The 14,431-nt window shown below is 50.6% G+C and overlaps 1 protein-coding gene across 5 annotated transcripts in view; it reads left to right on the top strand.

Moving 5' to 3' along the window:
* DEGS2 (delta 4-desaturase, sphingolipid 2) overlaps positions 1–14,431 on the top strand; it is a 78,573-nt gene that overhangs the window by 2,449 nt on the left and 61,693 nt on the right. The window contains exons 2-3 of one of the 5 annotated variants that reach the window (XR_011461557.1): positions 6,189–8,079; positions 12,181–12,785. The exons of 2 other annotated variants lie outside the window; for them this stretch is intronic. Coding sequence is in view for 1 of the 3 variants with exons in the window: in XM_070357965.1 (XP_070214066.1) it covers positions 6,189–6,308 (120 nt within the window). In the remaining 2 variants the exon portion in view is untranslated. Of the gene's footprint in view, positions 1–6,188; positions 8,231–12,180; positions 12,786–14,431 lie in introns of those variants that run through there. 2 more of the 5 variants (XR_011461558.1, XM_070357965.1) reach the window with 2 other exon arrangements.

Below are 14,431 nucleotides of genomic sequence, written 5' to 3'. Positions count from 1 at the left end.
CTTAAGTTTTCTTTGATGGGAAACTCTTGTTTTCTGCTCTTTAGCTTATGACTAGGCATCCAGAGACAAGGTGCTGTATTTGCTCTTGCTTGTTTCCATTGGCTGTAAAGGTGAAAAATCCATTTAAAAGGACAGGTTAAAGTGCAGTTCCAGAGCCACAGGACTCTAAAGGTAGGGCTAATTTTATTGCTTTTATTTTGTTCTGTTTGGGCAGAGTAAACTGAACCAGTAAACCTTCTCTCTGAACTTCTTTGTGCTTAGTTGCTCAGTCATGTCCAGCTCTTTGCGACCCTATGAACTGGAGACCACCAGGCCCCTTCTGTCCATGGGGATTCTCCAGGCAAGAATACTGGAGTGGGTTGCCATGCCCTTCTCCAGGGAATCTTCCTGACCTAGGGCTCGAACCCAGGTCTCCCGCATTGCAGGCAGATTCTTTACCGTCTGAGCCAGAGTCCTGTTCTTTTGGCAGCAAGAAAACTAGCTAGTGCCCCTTAATTAAACCGGGTATCTTACAGCCATGTTTGCCTGCTTCTATTCTTCGGATCGTGAGGACAGACAGCGTGGCTGGGTCCGTCGACAGCTTAATGCCTTGTGCGTGGAATGATTGGGTTTTGGTTCATCAGAAGACAAAGCCACCGTGACAGGACTTGGGTGTGAAAATGCTCAACTACTTTATGTGTCTTAAGAACTCCAGTGAAACTTCCTGTCCACGGTGAAAACGAATGTCCGCGACTACAGAAGAAGGCAGAAGACTGGGAGACTCAGGAGAGGCGTGTGAAGCGAGTCCGAGCTCACTAGGGCTAAGGAGACGGGGCGACAGGCAGCCTGCCCGGAGCGTGTCCCTTGGCGGGACGGCCCCGCACAAAACGTGTGGACTGTGGCACACGGCCCTGTGGATGTCACCGCGCTCCCCCACGCCTCATGGCTCCCTTCCCACAACCTCCACTGGGTCTGCAGTGGGGCCATAAGACCACGGGGGTTAGGGAGGGACACGTGTGGCGAGGGTAGAGGGTGGGAGTGGGTGGAAGAATAAAGGATACGAATTGAAAGACAGCAATATCTCTCTTCCTTCTTTTCTCAGAGTACCTTCTCATTTATTAATTATAAGGAGCCTAACAAAACTGATTCTAATTTCTATTTCTAAAAGATCGGCAGCAGTGCAGGCAGTGAACTCATGCTAAGTTAACTTCCCTTACCGCAAACTAGTTTGGCTGCCCTATGAAATTGCTCTTTGGTTATGTCTGATGTTAGTTCTTTTGGAGTTGGTTTTCTGCATCGGTAACAGTATTGTTGTTAAGTTGTCCTACTCTTAGGACCCCATAAACTGCAGCATGCCAAACTCCCCTGTCCTCCTTTATCTCCTGGAATTTGCTCAAACTCATGTCCACTGAGTCGGTGATGCCGTCCAACCATCTCATCCTCTGTCGTCCCCTTCTCCTCCTGCCATCAGTCTTTCCCAACATCAGGGTCTTTTCCAGTGAACTGGCTCTTCACATCAGGTGACCAGAGTATTGAAGCTTCAGCTTCAGCATCAGTCCTTCAGTGAATATTCAGGTTACAGTGTGGAGAACACTAGCTCTGAGCACTGGCCCAGTCCCTTTGGCCACTAAGGAAGCCAGCTGAGAGAGGCGCTGTTGAAGGTCGCATTGCAAGGTGTGTGATAGGGCTGCAGCTAGAGCTAAGTGTTTACCTTTTGTTAGGCCGCAGAGCCTTTGTAAATTTGGGGGTCGAACCCTGTTTCAGAGCCAAACTAAGTTGCCAATGAAATATTTAGAAAAAAATCAGGGTGAAAGTTTGTATTTAAGCACCTAGTTAGTCCTAGCTTGTTTGTTTTGGGGTTTTATGTTTTTGGAGGAGAACAAAAGAGTGGCTTTATTACTTTGCCACACAAAGGGGGGCCACAGTAGGCTAGTACCTCAAGAACTGTGCCCCCCTTTCTGGTGAGTAGGGAGAGGTGGTATAGTCAGGCAGAGGTATGGGACAGTAACGGTCTTTATTCCTTCTGGAAAGTTGCAAAAGGGTGGATTGCTGACAAGATTAAGGTGTGTGCAGGGTCTTAGATGGTACCATGAGCTGCTCTGGTCCCTTGCCTGTGGTAGGTCACCCCTCGTTTGAATCAGTACAAATTAAATAAAAACTGTCAGTGTGTATGGGCTTCCCTGGTGGCTCAGTGGTAAAGAATCCGCCTGCCAATACAAGAGACACAGGTTTGATCCCTGGGTTTGGGAAGATCCCCACCCTGGAGAAGGAAATGGCAACCCACTCCAGTATTCATACCTGGGAAATCCCATGGACAGAGGAGCCTGGTGGGCTACAGTCCATGGGGTTGCAGAGTCAGACACGACTTAGGGAGTAAAGCAACAACGTAGGTAGCATACGTGTTTTTCTTAATCATCAAACCTATAGTGTGTTCTTGATTGTGGAATCTTTGAAACTGGGCCTGTTCAAGGGACCCTCCTCCCTACCCCCAAAATCAGTGCATGTATTAGACTTGGAGCTTAAACTGTGGTGATAGATCCTAATTGCACACATCTGTAAAGCTGACACACACCTATAAAGGCTTCCCTGGTGGCTCAGACGGTAAAGCGTCTGCCTACAATGCCGGAGACCCAGGTTCGGAGATCCTCTGGAGAAGGAAGTGGCAGCCCACTCCAGTACTCTTGCCTGGAAAATCCCATGGATGGAGGACCCTGGTAGGCTACAGTCTATGGGGTCGCAAAGAGTCGGACACGACTGAGTGACTTCACATAAAGCTGACACCATTGATGCAACATTTTATGTTCTTGAGTTTTGGAAGGTCTTAGACTTTTTCTGGGGCTCTCCTGGTGGCTAAGAGGTTAAAGCGTCCGCCTGCAATGCAGAAGACCCAGGTTCAATCCCTGGGTTGGGAAGATCCCCTGGAGAAGGAAATGGCAACCCACTCTAGTATTCTTTCCTGGAGAATCCCATGGATAGAGGAACCTGGTGGGCTACAGTCCATGGGGGTGCAGAGTCGGACACGACTGAGGGACTTCACTTCCTTAGACTTTTTCTGAGGCTAAGTGGTTTAGTCCAGGAAACAAATCTGGTTATTGCCCGTGAATCTAAGGAAGGTTGAGATCTCTAGTGATAAATTGGCCTCGTTTTTTTCTCTACTTGGCACACTGTATGTCCCTCCAAAGTCGAAGTTAAATCGACTTTGTGCTGCAGTTGCTCTGCCATCTGCCCATCCAAATGAATGCGGCACGTGCGCTTGAATGGAAGGAAAGTTCTGTCTGAGTCTGCGGTAGCTCTGTAGGCACACTTGTTGCACAGCACGCTTACTGCAGGGTAGAAATACAAGAAGCCAGCCCCCTCCTGCATCTGTGTGAGAGGCCCGTCAGTGCTGGAACAGGAGGAGCTTGTTGAGAGTGGGCTGAGCCGCCGCGTCTGAGCAGGACTCTCTCCCTTCGCTAAAAGGCGTTGACGTAGCAGATGAGATGAGCCCAGCTGTTCATCCCCGTTTGTCAAGCACCTGCTCTATGAGGCCAGAAGACGAGACGATGTGCCCAGACGGAAGGCAGGCCATGACTAGAGAGCTCAAAGTACTGGTCTCACGTCCATTGGCCGTCCTGGCACCAAGTGGAAAGTCGGGGGATGAGAGGACCCTAGCCCAAGCTGGTCAGATAATGGCCTTCCTGGGGAGGGGATATTTCACCTGGGTCTTGAGAGTTAACCACCCAGTGCCCAAGACAGCATTTGGCTTCAAACTAGCCTTTAAAAAAAAAAAAGTTAATTTCTAAGTGAAAAGGAAGTAGATAAATTGGATGATAAATTTGTAAATATTTGTGATAAAGGCATAAGGAGTACTTGGGGCTTCCCAGGTGGCGCTAGTGGTAAAGAACCTGCCTGCCAGTGCAGGAGACATAAGAGAAGCCGGTTGGATCCCTGGGTCTGGAAGATCCCCTGGAGGAGGTCATGGCAACCCACCCCAGTATTCTTGCCTGGAGAATCCCGTGGACAGAGAAGCCTGGTGGGCTACAGTCCATGGGGTCGCAAAGAGTCAGACCCAAGTGAAGCGACTTAGCTTGCACTCACAGCACTCAGTGTAAGAGAGCTATAATTTTGCCTTGGAAATTCATCCAATTACCAAATGAATCCCCCGAAACTGCTATTGAGATGCCTGAGGTTTTTCTTAGTACTTCGCTACTGACATCATGTCCTACTTTTTTTTTTCTTTTTACCATTTTTCATGAGCCGTTCCTTATTCAGAGTTTCCACTTGAACTTAATAGCAGAAATGGGTTTGGAGTTCCAGGCCTTGGAAGGTGCACCAGCTACAAAGGTACTGAGGCTGGCTAGAGTCATCCCAAGAGGCGAGGGCCTGACCGTGCCCGTTGTCATGCAGGACACCTCCGAGAGGCCTTGTGGCCTTTTAACTCTTCATTTCCTTGGCTGTAAATCAGGCTTAGCAATGCCAGTCTTCAGACAAACAGGAATCAGATGTGGTGATAGGTGAACTGCGTGAAGTGTTGACGCCCCCAGGACTGTTACACGTCCTTCCTACCCACTCGTTCTAAGTGAACACGCCTCTTCCGCTCATCTCTCCGCTTCTGGGCTGGTTTTGGTTATCGTTCAGTCGCTCAGTCGCTTTGCGACCCCATGGGCTGCAGCACTCCAGGCTCCCCTGTGCATCACTATCTTTGCTTAAACTCATGTCCATTGAGTCTGTGATGCCATCCAGCCGTCTTATCCTCTGTCGCCCCCTTCTCCTGACCCCACCATGACCACACAGCCACCAAGCCCGCCTCGGTTTACCCTTCCCAGCCAAAGCATCTCTGTGTCACAAGAGGAAAAGTGACGGTAAGACACGAGCAGCTGGGCTCCAACGTAGACACACTTCCAAAAGGAGCTCCTGTGTTGAAAACCTGAGTTCTGGTTGACAGAAAACACAAAAGGAGTTGCTTTATCCTACTTTTAATGGACAGTAATCCCTCCAGGGAGACTCAAAACTTAACCACTGATAATGGCAGATGTCTTTAAGAAAAGTCTGGCTAGCAAATGAATTCTTATGTGTGCATGTAAGCACACGTAAGGGCCTAAGGATGAGCCCTAAAACCAGCCCAATATTCAGCGTCAACCCTGAATATTCAGAAAGTGAAGCTCCAATACTTTGGCCGCCCGATGGGAAGAACCGCTTCACTGGAAAAGACCCTGATGCCGGGAAAGATTGAAGGCGGGAGGAGAAGGTGATGACAGAGCATGGGATGGTTGGATGGTATTACCGACTCAGTGGACATGAGTTCGAGCAAGCCTGTGGTGGGGTCAGCAGCTGGCACTCGGAAATGGCAGTCCTGGGAGGCCTCCTGCCTCCACGTCCCAGGACAGAGTTCCCAGCGAACTTCCTTAGCACTCACAGACAGCTTTAAGGGGTGGCAGGCAGAGCAAGGACGAGCATATTCTAAACCGTCCCTTCCTCTTACCCGCTGAGGAATGGTCTGGGTGTGTCCTTGCACTGTTGTGAGTAAACGGAGGCCCACTTGTGGCAAGAATGCAGTTGAGGATTGCCTGCCTCTTTCCGTAGTGACCGTCTGACCAAGTCCTACCCAAGGCAGCGCTGGCTCTGAGGCTGAAGCCATCGCCCCATGACGTCCATCTCTCTCATCTGCTCACCCTGCCCCATGCTCACTGAAGACTCGGCACTTAAACTCCTCTCTCTCTCGAACCCAGGCCACTCCACCCTTGCATCGTCTCAGGCACGGCAGCCTCTTTATATCTTGGCCTCCGAAACCCCAGTCACCTTCCCTCCCACCTCTTCAGCCACCACATCCTGGTCCGCGTCATCCCTGGGAGCAGGGCCACCCTTGGCATCTCAAACTCCCAACATCCTCTCGTCTCCAACTCTCGCCCCCTCTTCCCTGTTACCCCTTCGTTTCAGCCTCAGACCTTCTGTTTGCTAATCCCTCTTTTCCATCCCAGCCCAGAACCCCATGAGCAGTTACCAGCATCCTCCGGTTCCTTTGGCTTCCCTGTTGGCTCAGACGGTAAAACGTTGGCCTGCACAGCGGGAGACCTGGGTTCGATCCCTGGGTCAGGAGGATCCCCTGGAGAAGGAAATGGCAACCCACTCCAGTACTCTCCATGGACTGAGGAGCCTGGTGGGCTACAGTCCATAGGGTCACAAAGAGTCAGACACCACTGAGCGATTTTCACTTTCACTTTTTTTTCCAGGTTCCCTTACTACTTACGGCACGTGAAACGTCCCTGGTGGGTCCATTCACTTCCGACCCTGTACTTCTGCTGGGATCTTCCGGGGGCAACGCCACTCACGAGTGTAGATTTCTGCCATGACTTGCGGTCCCCGGCGTCGCCTGAGCATTCGATGCTGCTTGACATTTCTTTTCCCTGGTCCTCACTCTGGCACCCGCGCCACCATTTTGCTCAGCGGATTCTCGAAATGACTTTTCTCAAAGCTCATAAGAAATCTGCCTGTGTGCTCTCCGTTCCCTCGCCTCCCCACAGTGGCCCAGTGCCAGCGTCCCCTGCTTCAAGGCAGTTGGAGGGATCCAAGTTCGTTCGCTCAGACACCCAGGGTCCCCTCATGGCTGCTCCTGGCTGAGCCCGCGTTCCCGTCTCCACCTGCGCTCCCCCTCCTCCCATCCCGGGGACCTGCCCTGTGCCCTGGGCTCTCTTCCCTTGGCGACGTCTCTCCCTGTCTTTAGAAACAGGGCTCTCTCTTGACCCCGTGTCCCCCAGGAGTCACTGCCTACCTCCTTGCAGTCCCAGCCAAGCCCTGAGAGCAGGTCTGCGCTGACCGTCTCCGCTCCATCTGTTGAGCCGCAGGTACCACATCATCACGTGTGGTGGAGCCCGCACAGGTGAGGCCTTTCTGACCTCACTTCTCATCCTCGTGCTCATGAGGTTCCCAGACCCCCTCCTCGGCTCTGCCATCCCATTCATCCACCTGGTCCGCCTTCTGGCCTCTGGCTTCCCCTCCTCCTGCCTGCTGCCCCGTGTCCCCCTGAGCCACCTGTCCTCGTGGCCTCGACAGCCGCGGGCGGCTGACGATTCTCAGCTGCCTGTGGCTCTCCCCAGAGCTCTAGATCCACATGCACTGTCTGTCCTCGGGGGTCCCGCGGGGTCCGTCCCTGCACCTGCCCCCTCACCCGTCATACCCACTTGCCCGGGACGGAAACCTGGAAACCATCTTCGACTCCCTTGGCTCCGTAACCCCCACCGTCAGCCATCAGGTTCTCCTAAATCTTTCTCACACCAGCTTTTCTCTTTCCCCGCCATCCCTGCTGTGCTGCAGGCCCCGTCCCACCGTCTCACCAAAACCTTTGCCAACCAGCTGCGTGACCTGCTCCAGCCCTCCTTTCCCAAGGCTCTCCGGAGGCTTCCTAACCTGCAGGTGGAACCACATCATTCCAGTCGAAACTCAAAGTTTGGAGCCGCTCCTCCACTAGGCGTTTCAAACGCGCAGCCTTGTTTTCCACCCCTCCTGCCTCCCCCAGCTCCAGTGGTTCAGACCTTTGTTTTCAGGCTGGCCATTCTCTGCCCGGGAGACCCTTTCTCACCGCCTTTGACATTCCTCCTCTTCCAAAGCAGCTCAGGTGGCATCTCAAAGAAGCCTTCCCTGGAAGGGCATTTCAGTAGCATTCCACCCAAATTGCCATCATCGTCTTCACCGTGAAAGTGACCTGTTAACCTTCCTGCTTGTCCACCAAGCTGCACCTTTGAGGGCAGGGGCAGTTTCTCTTCTGCCTCCAGCCTCGGAGTGGACCAGGGCCAGCCCGATGCAGGACGCGTGGTCGGCCCCATCGGAGCAGAAACGCCCGGCGCTGCCCCTCCTGGTTTCGTCCTCCACCCCCACCGCCTGTGGAACGCAGAGTGGTTGCATGCCATGTACAACTGAATCACCTTGCTGTACACCTGGAAACTGCCACCACACTGTCAATCAGCCAAACTCCAGGACGAAATAAAGTTTTCTAAAAAGTCCCAGCTCCTTAGCTGGGCTAAAAGGGAAATGTGGCATAATAGGGGAAAAAAAAAAAAGAAGTTTCCATGAGACAGACCCAGATTTTAATAGCGGTTCCACTACTTATCGGTTCAGTGATCTCGGGTGAGTGTTTTCACTTCTCTGGGTCAGTTTCTTTTAAGTCTTCCTGTTTATCCGAAATTCAAATTTAACTAGGTGTCCTGTATTTTGTCTGGCAGCCTCATCGTGGAATAATACCCCACTTTTCAGTCCTCTTCTTTTTCCCTCTGTTACATTTCTTTTTTTCCTTGTTTTTAAATTTCTTTTTTTGGGGGGTGGGGGCTGGGGGAGAGGGGGGCCACGTTGCTCAGTTTCCCCAGCAGGTTTTGGCCCTGGCATTGAAAGCCCAGAATCCAACCACTAGGCGATGAGGAAACTCCTCTGGGCCAGTTTCTTGATCTGTAAGATCAGAATATTACTATTCAGGATTGTTGGAATGTTTGAAATAGTACATACAGTGCTCCTGGCGTGTGTTTGTGTGTGTGGGTGTGTGTTAGTCGCTTAGTCATGTCGGACTCTTTGCGACCCTATGAACTGCAGCCCGCCAGGCTCCTCTGTCCATGAGATAGATTCTCCAGGCAAGAATCCTGGAGTGGGCTGCCATTTCCTTCTCCAGGGGATCTTCCCAACCCAGGGATTGAACCCGGCTCTCTTGAGGTGCAGGCAGCTTCTTTACCATCTAAGCCACCAGGGAAGCCCCCGGGCATGTAATAGGCACTAACTAAATCCCCTCACCTATGACTGCTTTTCTCTCTCCCTTCTCCGTCCCGAGCCCCTCCCCCACACCGCCTCACAGACGTGTCTGTTGATGAAAACACCCCTTCATTTTCTACACCTTTGTTCACGCTCAGTTCATTGAGGAGTGCCTTCCTCACATCTCCCAACCTCTCTGCTCCCTTCCAATCTTGCCTCAAGGCCTCCCAGGCCCTCCAGTTGCAAAGAACCCCTCCCTGGTCTTCTGTTTCCCCAGAGCACGCAGAAGTCCCAACCTGCGCTGTCCAGTTAGCTGGCTTTCACTTTAATTCCTTGTGGGCAGTTCCTGGGAGAAGGCGATGGCACCCACTCCAGTACTCCTGCCTGGAAAATCCCATGGATGGAGGAGCCTGGTAGGCTGCAGTCCATGGGGTCGGGAAGAGTTGGACACGACTGAGCGACTTCACTTTCACTTTTCACTTTCACGCATTGGAAAAGGAAATGGCAACCCTCTCCAGTGTTCTTGCCTGGAGAATCCCAGGGACGGGGGAGCCTGGTGGGCTGCTGTCTTTCGGGGTCACACAGAGTCAGACACGGCTGAAGCAACTTAGCAGCAGCAGCAGACAGTTCCTGAGTTGGAAGCTTCTGGAAGGCAAGGATGTTTCTTCTGCTTTTTTGTGGCTTTTCATGCATCTGAGTGCTCAGAGTCTGGAACATCCTAAGTGTTAAATAAACAGTGGTTTACTCGGATGGGAGATGGGGGGGACAGGAAAATGCTGCTTCACAGGCTAAGCAGTTGGCAGAGTCTTAGCATAATCAAACTCTCAGGGAGCTCTGAATTTAGCTTATTTCGTTGTTGTTCAGTCACTCAGTTGTGTCTGACTCTTTGCCACCCCATGGACTGCAGCATGCCAGGCTTCCCTGCCCTTCACTATCTCCTGGAGTTTGCTCAAATTCATGTCTAATGAGTCAATAATGCCACCCAACCATTTATCCTCTGTTCCCCCTGCTTCTCTTGCCTTCAATCTCTCCCAGCATCAGGGTCCTTTCCAGTGACTCGGCTCTTTGCATCACGTGGCCAAAGTATTGGAACTTCACCATCAGTCCTTCCAATGAATATTCTGGCTTAATTTCCTTTAGGATTGACTGGTTTGATCTCCTTGCAGTCCAAGGGACTCTCAAGAATCTTCTCCAGCACCACAGTTTGAAAGCATCAGTTTTTCGGCTCTGAGCCTTCTTTACGGTCCAGCTCTCACATCCATACATGACTACTGGAAAAACCATAGCTCTTACTGTACAGACCTTTGTTAGCTTACTTGTCCTTGAGATTTTTTGAGTACTATGAATTTCCATACATGGAAGCAAGTAAAAACAGTGTCTGGAAATTAGATGTTTTTGGAAGTTCAAACAGTGAAAAATCATTAGTTTATCATGTGAAAAAAGTAAAGACTATATATAGCTTGTCCCAAACTGTTGATTCAGCAAAAACAATTGTTCAGGTTTTTCTGTAACATCTTACGGAAAACCGGAACAAACTTTTTCGCCAACCCAATACCCAAAAGTGTATATTTCTAGTTATTTCTCAAAAGCATATTCAAACATGAAACCCTTTAAGGAGACTGTGCTTTGGAAAAATAGCCTTATTTTGACCTGCCGGGTGGAAGCTCATACAATCTTTCCTCCAGCCCTCTCAAAGCAAACGTTACTACCACAAGCAAAGCCCTGGTGCGACTGCCACAGCCAAGAATCCACATAGACCATTTCCTGTCGAAGTAAATGCCTTATTGATTCATGTATTAACTCAGTGGTCAGCAAGTAACAATGCTGCATGCATTACAGGCAGACAGAGGTGTTTTATAGATCTGCTCACACACATCTCTTCAGCCATTAAGTAGTAGCTTCCCTTGGATGTGATGCTGCTCATCCTTTTTTTCCCCCCTCCAAACCACTGAATTCTAGATGCAGAGGCTACTGGATGGGAGACACAAGCCCAACCACTTCGGGCTCCACCCAGAGTGGGCGCAGCCACGTTCCGCTGTGACTTCATGGGGTTAAGGGTTCCCAGGACTCCTCCCTGTCCGTGTTCAGAGCTGCAAGCCAGCCCCTGCTTGCTCGCACGTGTGTGCATCTCTTAAGTCGGCTTTCCCCATCCCCTGTTCAAACTGTGTGTTTTTAGGATCCAAATGTAGTCACTTACCTATTACAGATCAAAAGTAGTAGTTCAGTCTTCACCTGACCGGCTGTGTCTATCATAGGAGCCTGTGGAGGTGGGAGGCGTCTGGACTGTTATCCATCACGTTACTGCGCCAGCTCGATGCTGGCAGCCGACTCACGTAGCCTTTACACAAACTGGGGTTGCACATCAGAAATCCCTTCCAGAAATAGCCTCGAGGAGTACTTGAACACGTGGCTGTATGTCACACGAACATACATGTGTGCATTTGTTTAGCAGAAGACATTGGGTTTCCCTGGCATCCACTCTGGTGTCGGCTGGCAACCACCCTCCTCCCAGACCCCGTGCCCTGCCCTTTCAGAGCCCCAGTATCTTCCTTCAGTTAACAGGTAGAAATCTGATCTTTTGGGATAAGGGGGTGGAACGACCTTAGCTCCAGGGTTAAGTTATGATCGGCTAAACAGTCTTACTTCCTGTAGCCAGTGATGGGTCTGAAGCATTGGGGAGAGGGAGAATGTGTCCCAGGTCTGGCCGATGAAATGTCGGAGGAAATGTGTGTCATTAGAGAGGCTCCTCTTCCCTAATAGAAAGGCAAAGCCCCAAGAGACAGCCCCTCTTCTTCCTTCCTGCCCAAAAACTGGTGTGATGGCTGGGACTGTGTCTTCATTTCATGACTGTGAAGAAAAAGCTAAGGGGATTGCAGAGTCAGTGGTCAGGCGGCCCTGTGGAGCCGTGAACCCACAGCGCTCACTGGACTTCTTGTATAAACCCTGGTCCTGGGGTGCGAGGACCTTGCAGGGGTGAGACTGTAAGTCATTCCCTTGGGGAGCAAGAGGCGGGGAATGGGATCAAAGGAGGTATTACTCTCTGGGTGTCTAAAGTGTCATCTCTAGCGGGAGATGGGAGGAACTGGAAGATTGGGGTTGACAGGTATACACTGTCGATATATTGATACTATGTTCAAAATAGATAAGTAATGAGAACCTGCTATATGTGTTATTCTTTTAGTGATTTCAAGATCCATCCGTATGGGGCCCACGAAATATTATTAAAGCACAGGTTTTGTATGTATGGATTTTTTAAATTTTGTAGATGCTTTTAATATGAAAAATGCTATGATATATTAATCAAAAATGTAGCACTTAAAAGTACATACTATAACCCGAACTTTTAGAAAAAGTGCAAAGTAAACACGTCAAAACTGTCGTTTGCTTCTGGGAAGGAGGACTTCGGCCCGTTTTTATTGCGTGTGTGTTTTTTTTTTACTTTGTGCGCAGTTATCACATATGCATTTTTACTTTTAGTTTTTTTTCTTGTAGTAAAAAGGCACAGAATTTACTGTCTTCGCCGTTTTCATGTGTGCGGCTCATTGGTGCCGAGGACGTCTGGGTAGCCACGCATCCCACCACCGCTGTCCTTCCCCCGGGCTCCTTTCATCTTGCCAAACCGAAGCTCTCTTCCTGCTGAACAGTAACCCCCGACTCGGACTCCCCACAGCCCACCCCCGACACCCACCTTTCCCTTTGTGTCTCCCAACACCTTTCTGTCTCCGTGAACTTGACTGTCCAGATAATGTCATTCGTATCAGCGAATCATGCAGCATTTGTCCTTTTACGTCTGGCTTATTTCACTTCACAGAGTCCCCAGTACTCATCCACGTCACGATGCATGTCAGAACTTCCTTCCTTTCTAGGGCTGAATAATGGTCCATTGTATACACATACACACACACACACACACATCACATTTTACTAATCCATTCATTCCCTCAGTGGATAATTGAGTTTCTTCCACATTTTAGGTGTCGTGAATAATGCTGCTGTGAACATGGGTGTTCAATTAAACACGTATTTTATAAGCATGTTTTGTTTTTCTTTTTTTAATAGCAGATGAAGAAAAGCTTATGAGAGCCAAATCATCTATTTTGAATTGGTGCTTGAATTTTTCACTTGGTATCAGATCTTTTGAATATTTTAACCAGCCGTAACCTTTCCCTATCAAGACGAAAAGTGATGGCTGGAAGCTTTCTCCCCGTTTAAAAGAATGGTGAAGTGGTTAACTGTTTTCAAGCATTCCACCTACTGCCTCCTTCCCTCGTAGTTGAAGAGTAAGTTCTTTGACGTCTCACCCCCTGAAAATGCTCCCCTAGTGCATGCTAGCCCCCCACCTCTGAGACTGTCCCTGGGAATCACTTGCTGGCCCCACACCCCTGGGTGTTGCTCTGGCTGTTCACCAGGTGCAGTGGCGTCATCACTTTCCCAGCAAACTACACAGAAGGCGAGCAAACAGCGAGTCGGGCCACTAGGAGGCCTGGGTTCCATCCCCAGCGGAACCATCCCTCAGGGCACGCCTTAGGCCTCGCTGGTGGTTCAGCGGTGAAGAATCGGCCTGCAACGCAGGAGACCCAGTTCACTTCCTGGGTCTGGACCCCTGGAGAAGGGATAGGCTACCCACTTCACATTCTTGGGCTTCCCTGGTGGCTCAGCTGATAAAGAATCTGCCCACAGTGTGAGAGACCTGGGTTCTATCCCTGGGTTGGGAAGATCCCCTGGAGAAGGGAATGGCTACCCAGTCCACTATTCTGGCCTGGAGAACTTCATGGACTGCATAGTCCGGCGGGGAGTCCCAAACAGTCAGACACAACTGAGCGACTTTCACCTTCAGTTTGAGGTCACTAGATCAAATGCTCCCACATGGCAGTCACCCACCCTGTTAAGCACCAGGGGGTCAGGGGAGGACAGGCCCAGCGGGTACCAGACTATGTCCAGGGACCCTCTCATTTCAGGCGGCGTTAGAATTCACTCACTTGGTGGGAGTTGCAGAATTTGAGTCCAGAGAGGACTTCCCTGGTGGCTATTGATTAGAGTTCCAGGCTTCAGTCCCTGGTCCTCAGGCATCTAAGATCCTGCAAGCTTTGTGGAGCAACCAAAACAAATAAAAAAAAAGAATTTGAGTCCAGAGACCCTAGAACTGATTTCATCCAGCCACTTGAGGCGTTCAGGCAGTAGAAAGGGCTTTTTCCGCGCTCGTCCTGGTTAATGGCCATCCTCCTTGAGCTCTGATCATCAGGCCAACCCAAGTCAGCCCTGGCCCTGACCTCCTCTACACACAAGCCTCCCCTCAGCCCCACGCCTCCACTCCAAGAAGCTCTGCAGTCACGTCAGAGGTGCCCCGCCCCTCCCCAAGCTCCATCTCTGCACCCTGGACCCTTCAACCTCCCCTCAAAGGCCAGTGCCAGCATTCCAGCAGGAGGGAACCCCTCCATTCTGATCTGTTTACCTTAAGTGGAGCCGCAGGCTTGGGGTTGTGCTGTATTTGTGTAATGCTCCCCTTCCTCCCTCCCTCCTGCTCTCCGTCCCATCCCCCGCACCACATCAACAGAGACAATCTGTCTTATGTGAGCGTGAAGACAGGAACAGGGAGTACACATTAGTGACGGTTACCTTAGGCGAGGCAAGGGAGAGCCTAAAGAATTGGAAACAAACTTATCTACTGAACTCTGAGCAAGTGGGAAGATAAGAGGCAGCACACAGCTGGGGCACCAGGAAGCGGGGCGAGAAGCCAGCGCTT

This window comes from Bos mutus, chromosome 21 (genome assembly GCF_027580195.1).
Source record: "Bos mutus isolate GX-2022 chromosome 21, NWIPB_WYAK_1.1, whole genome shotgun sequence".
NCBI classification, from domain to species: Eukaryota; Metazoa; Chordata; class Mammalia; order Artiodactyla; family Bovidae; genus Bos; species Bos mutus.
Note: the sequence above shows the minus strand (reverse complement) of the source record. Positions and strands in the feature narration are given on the sequence as shown.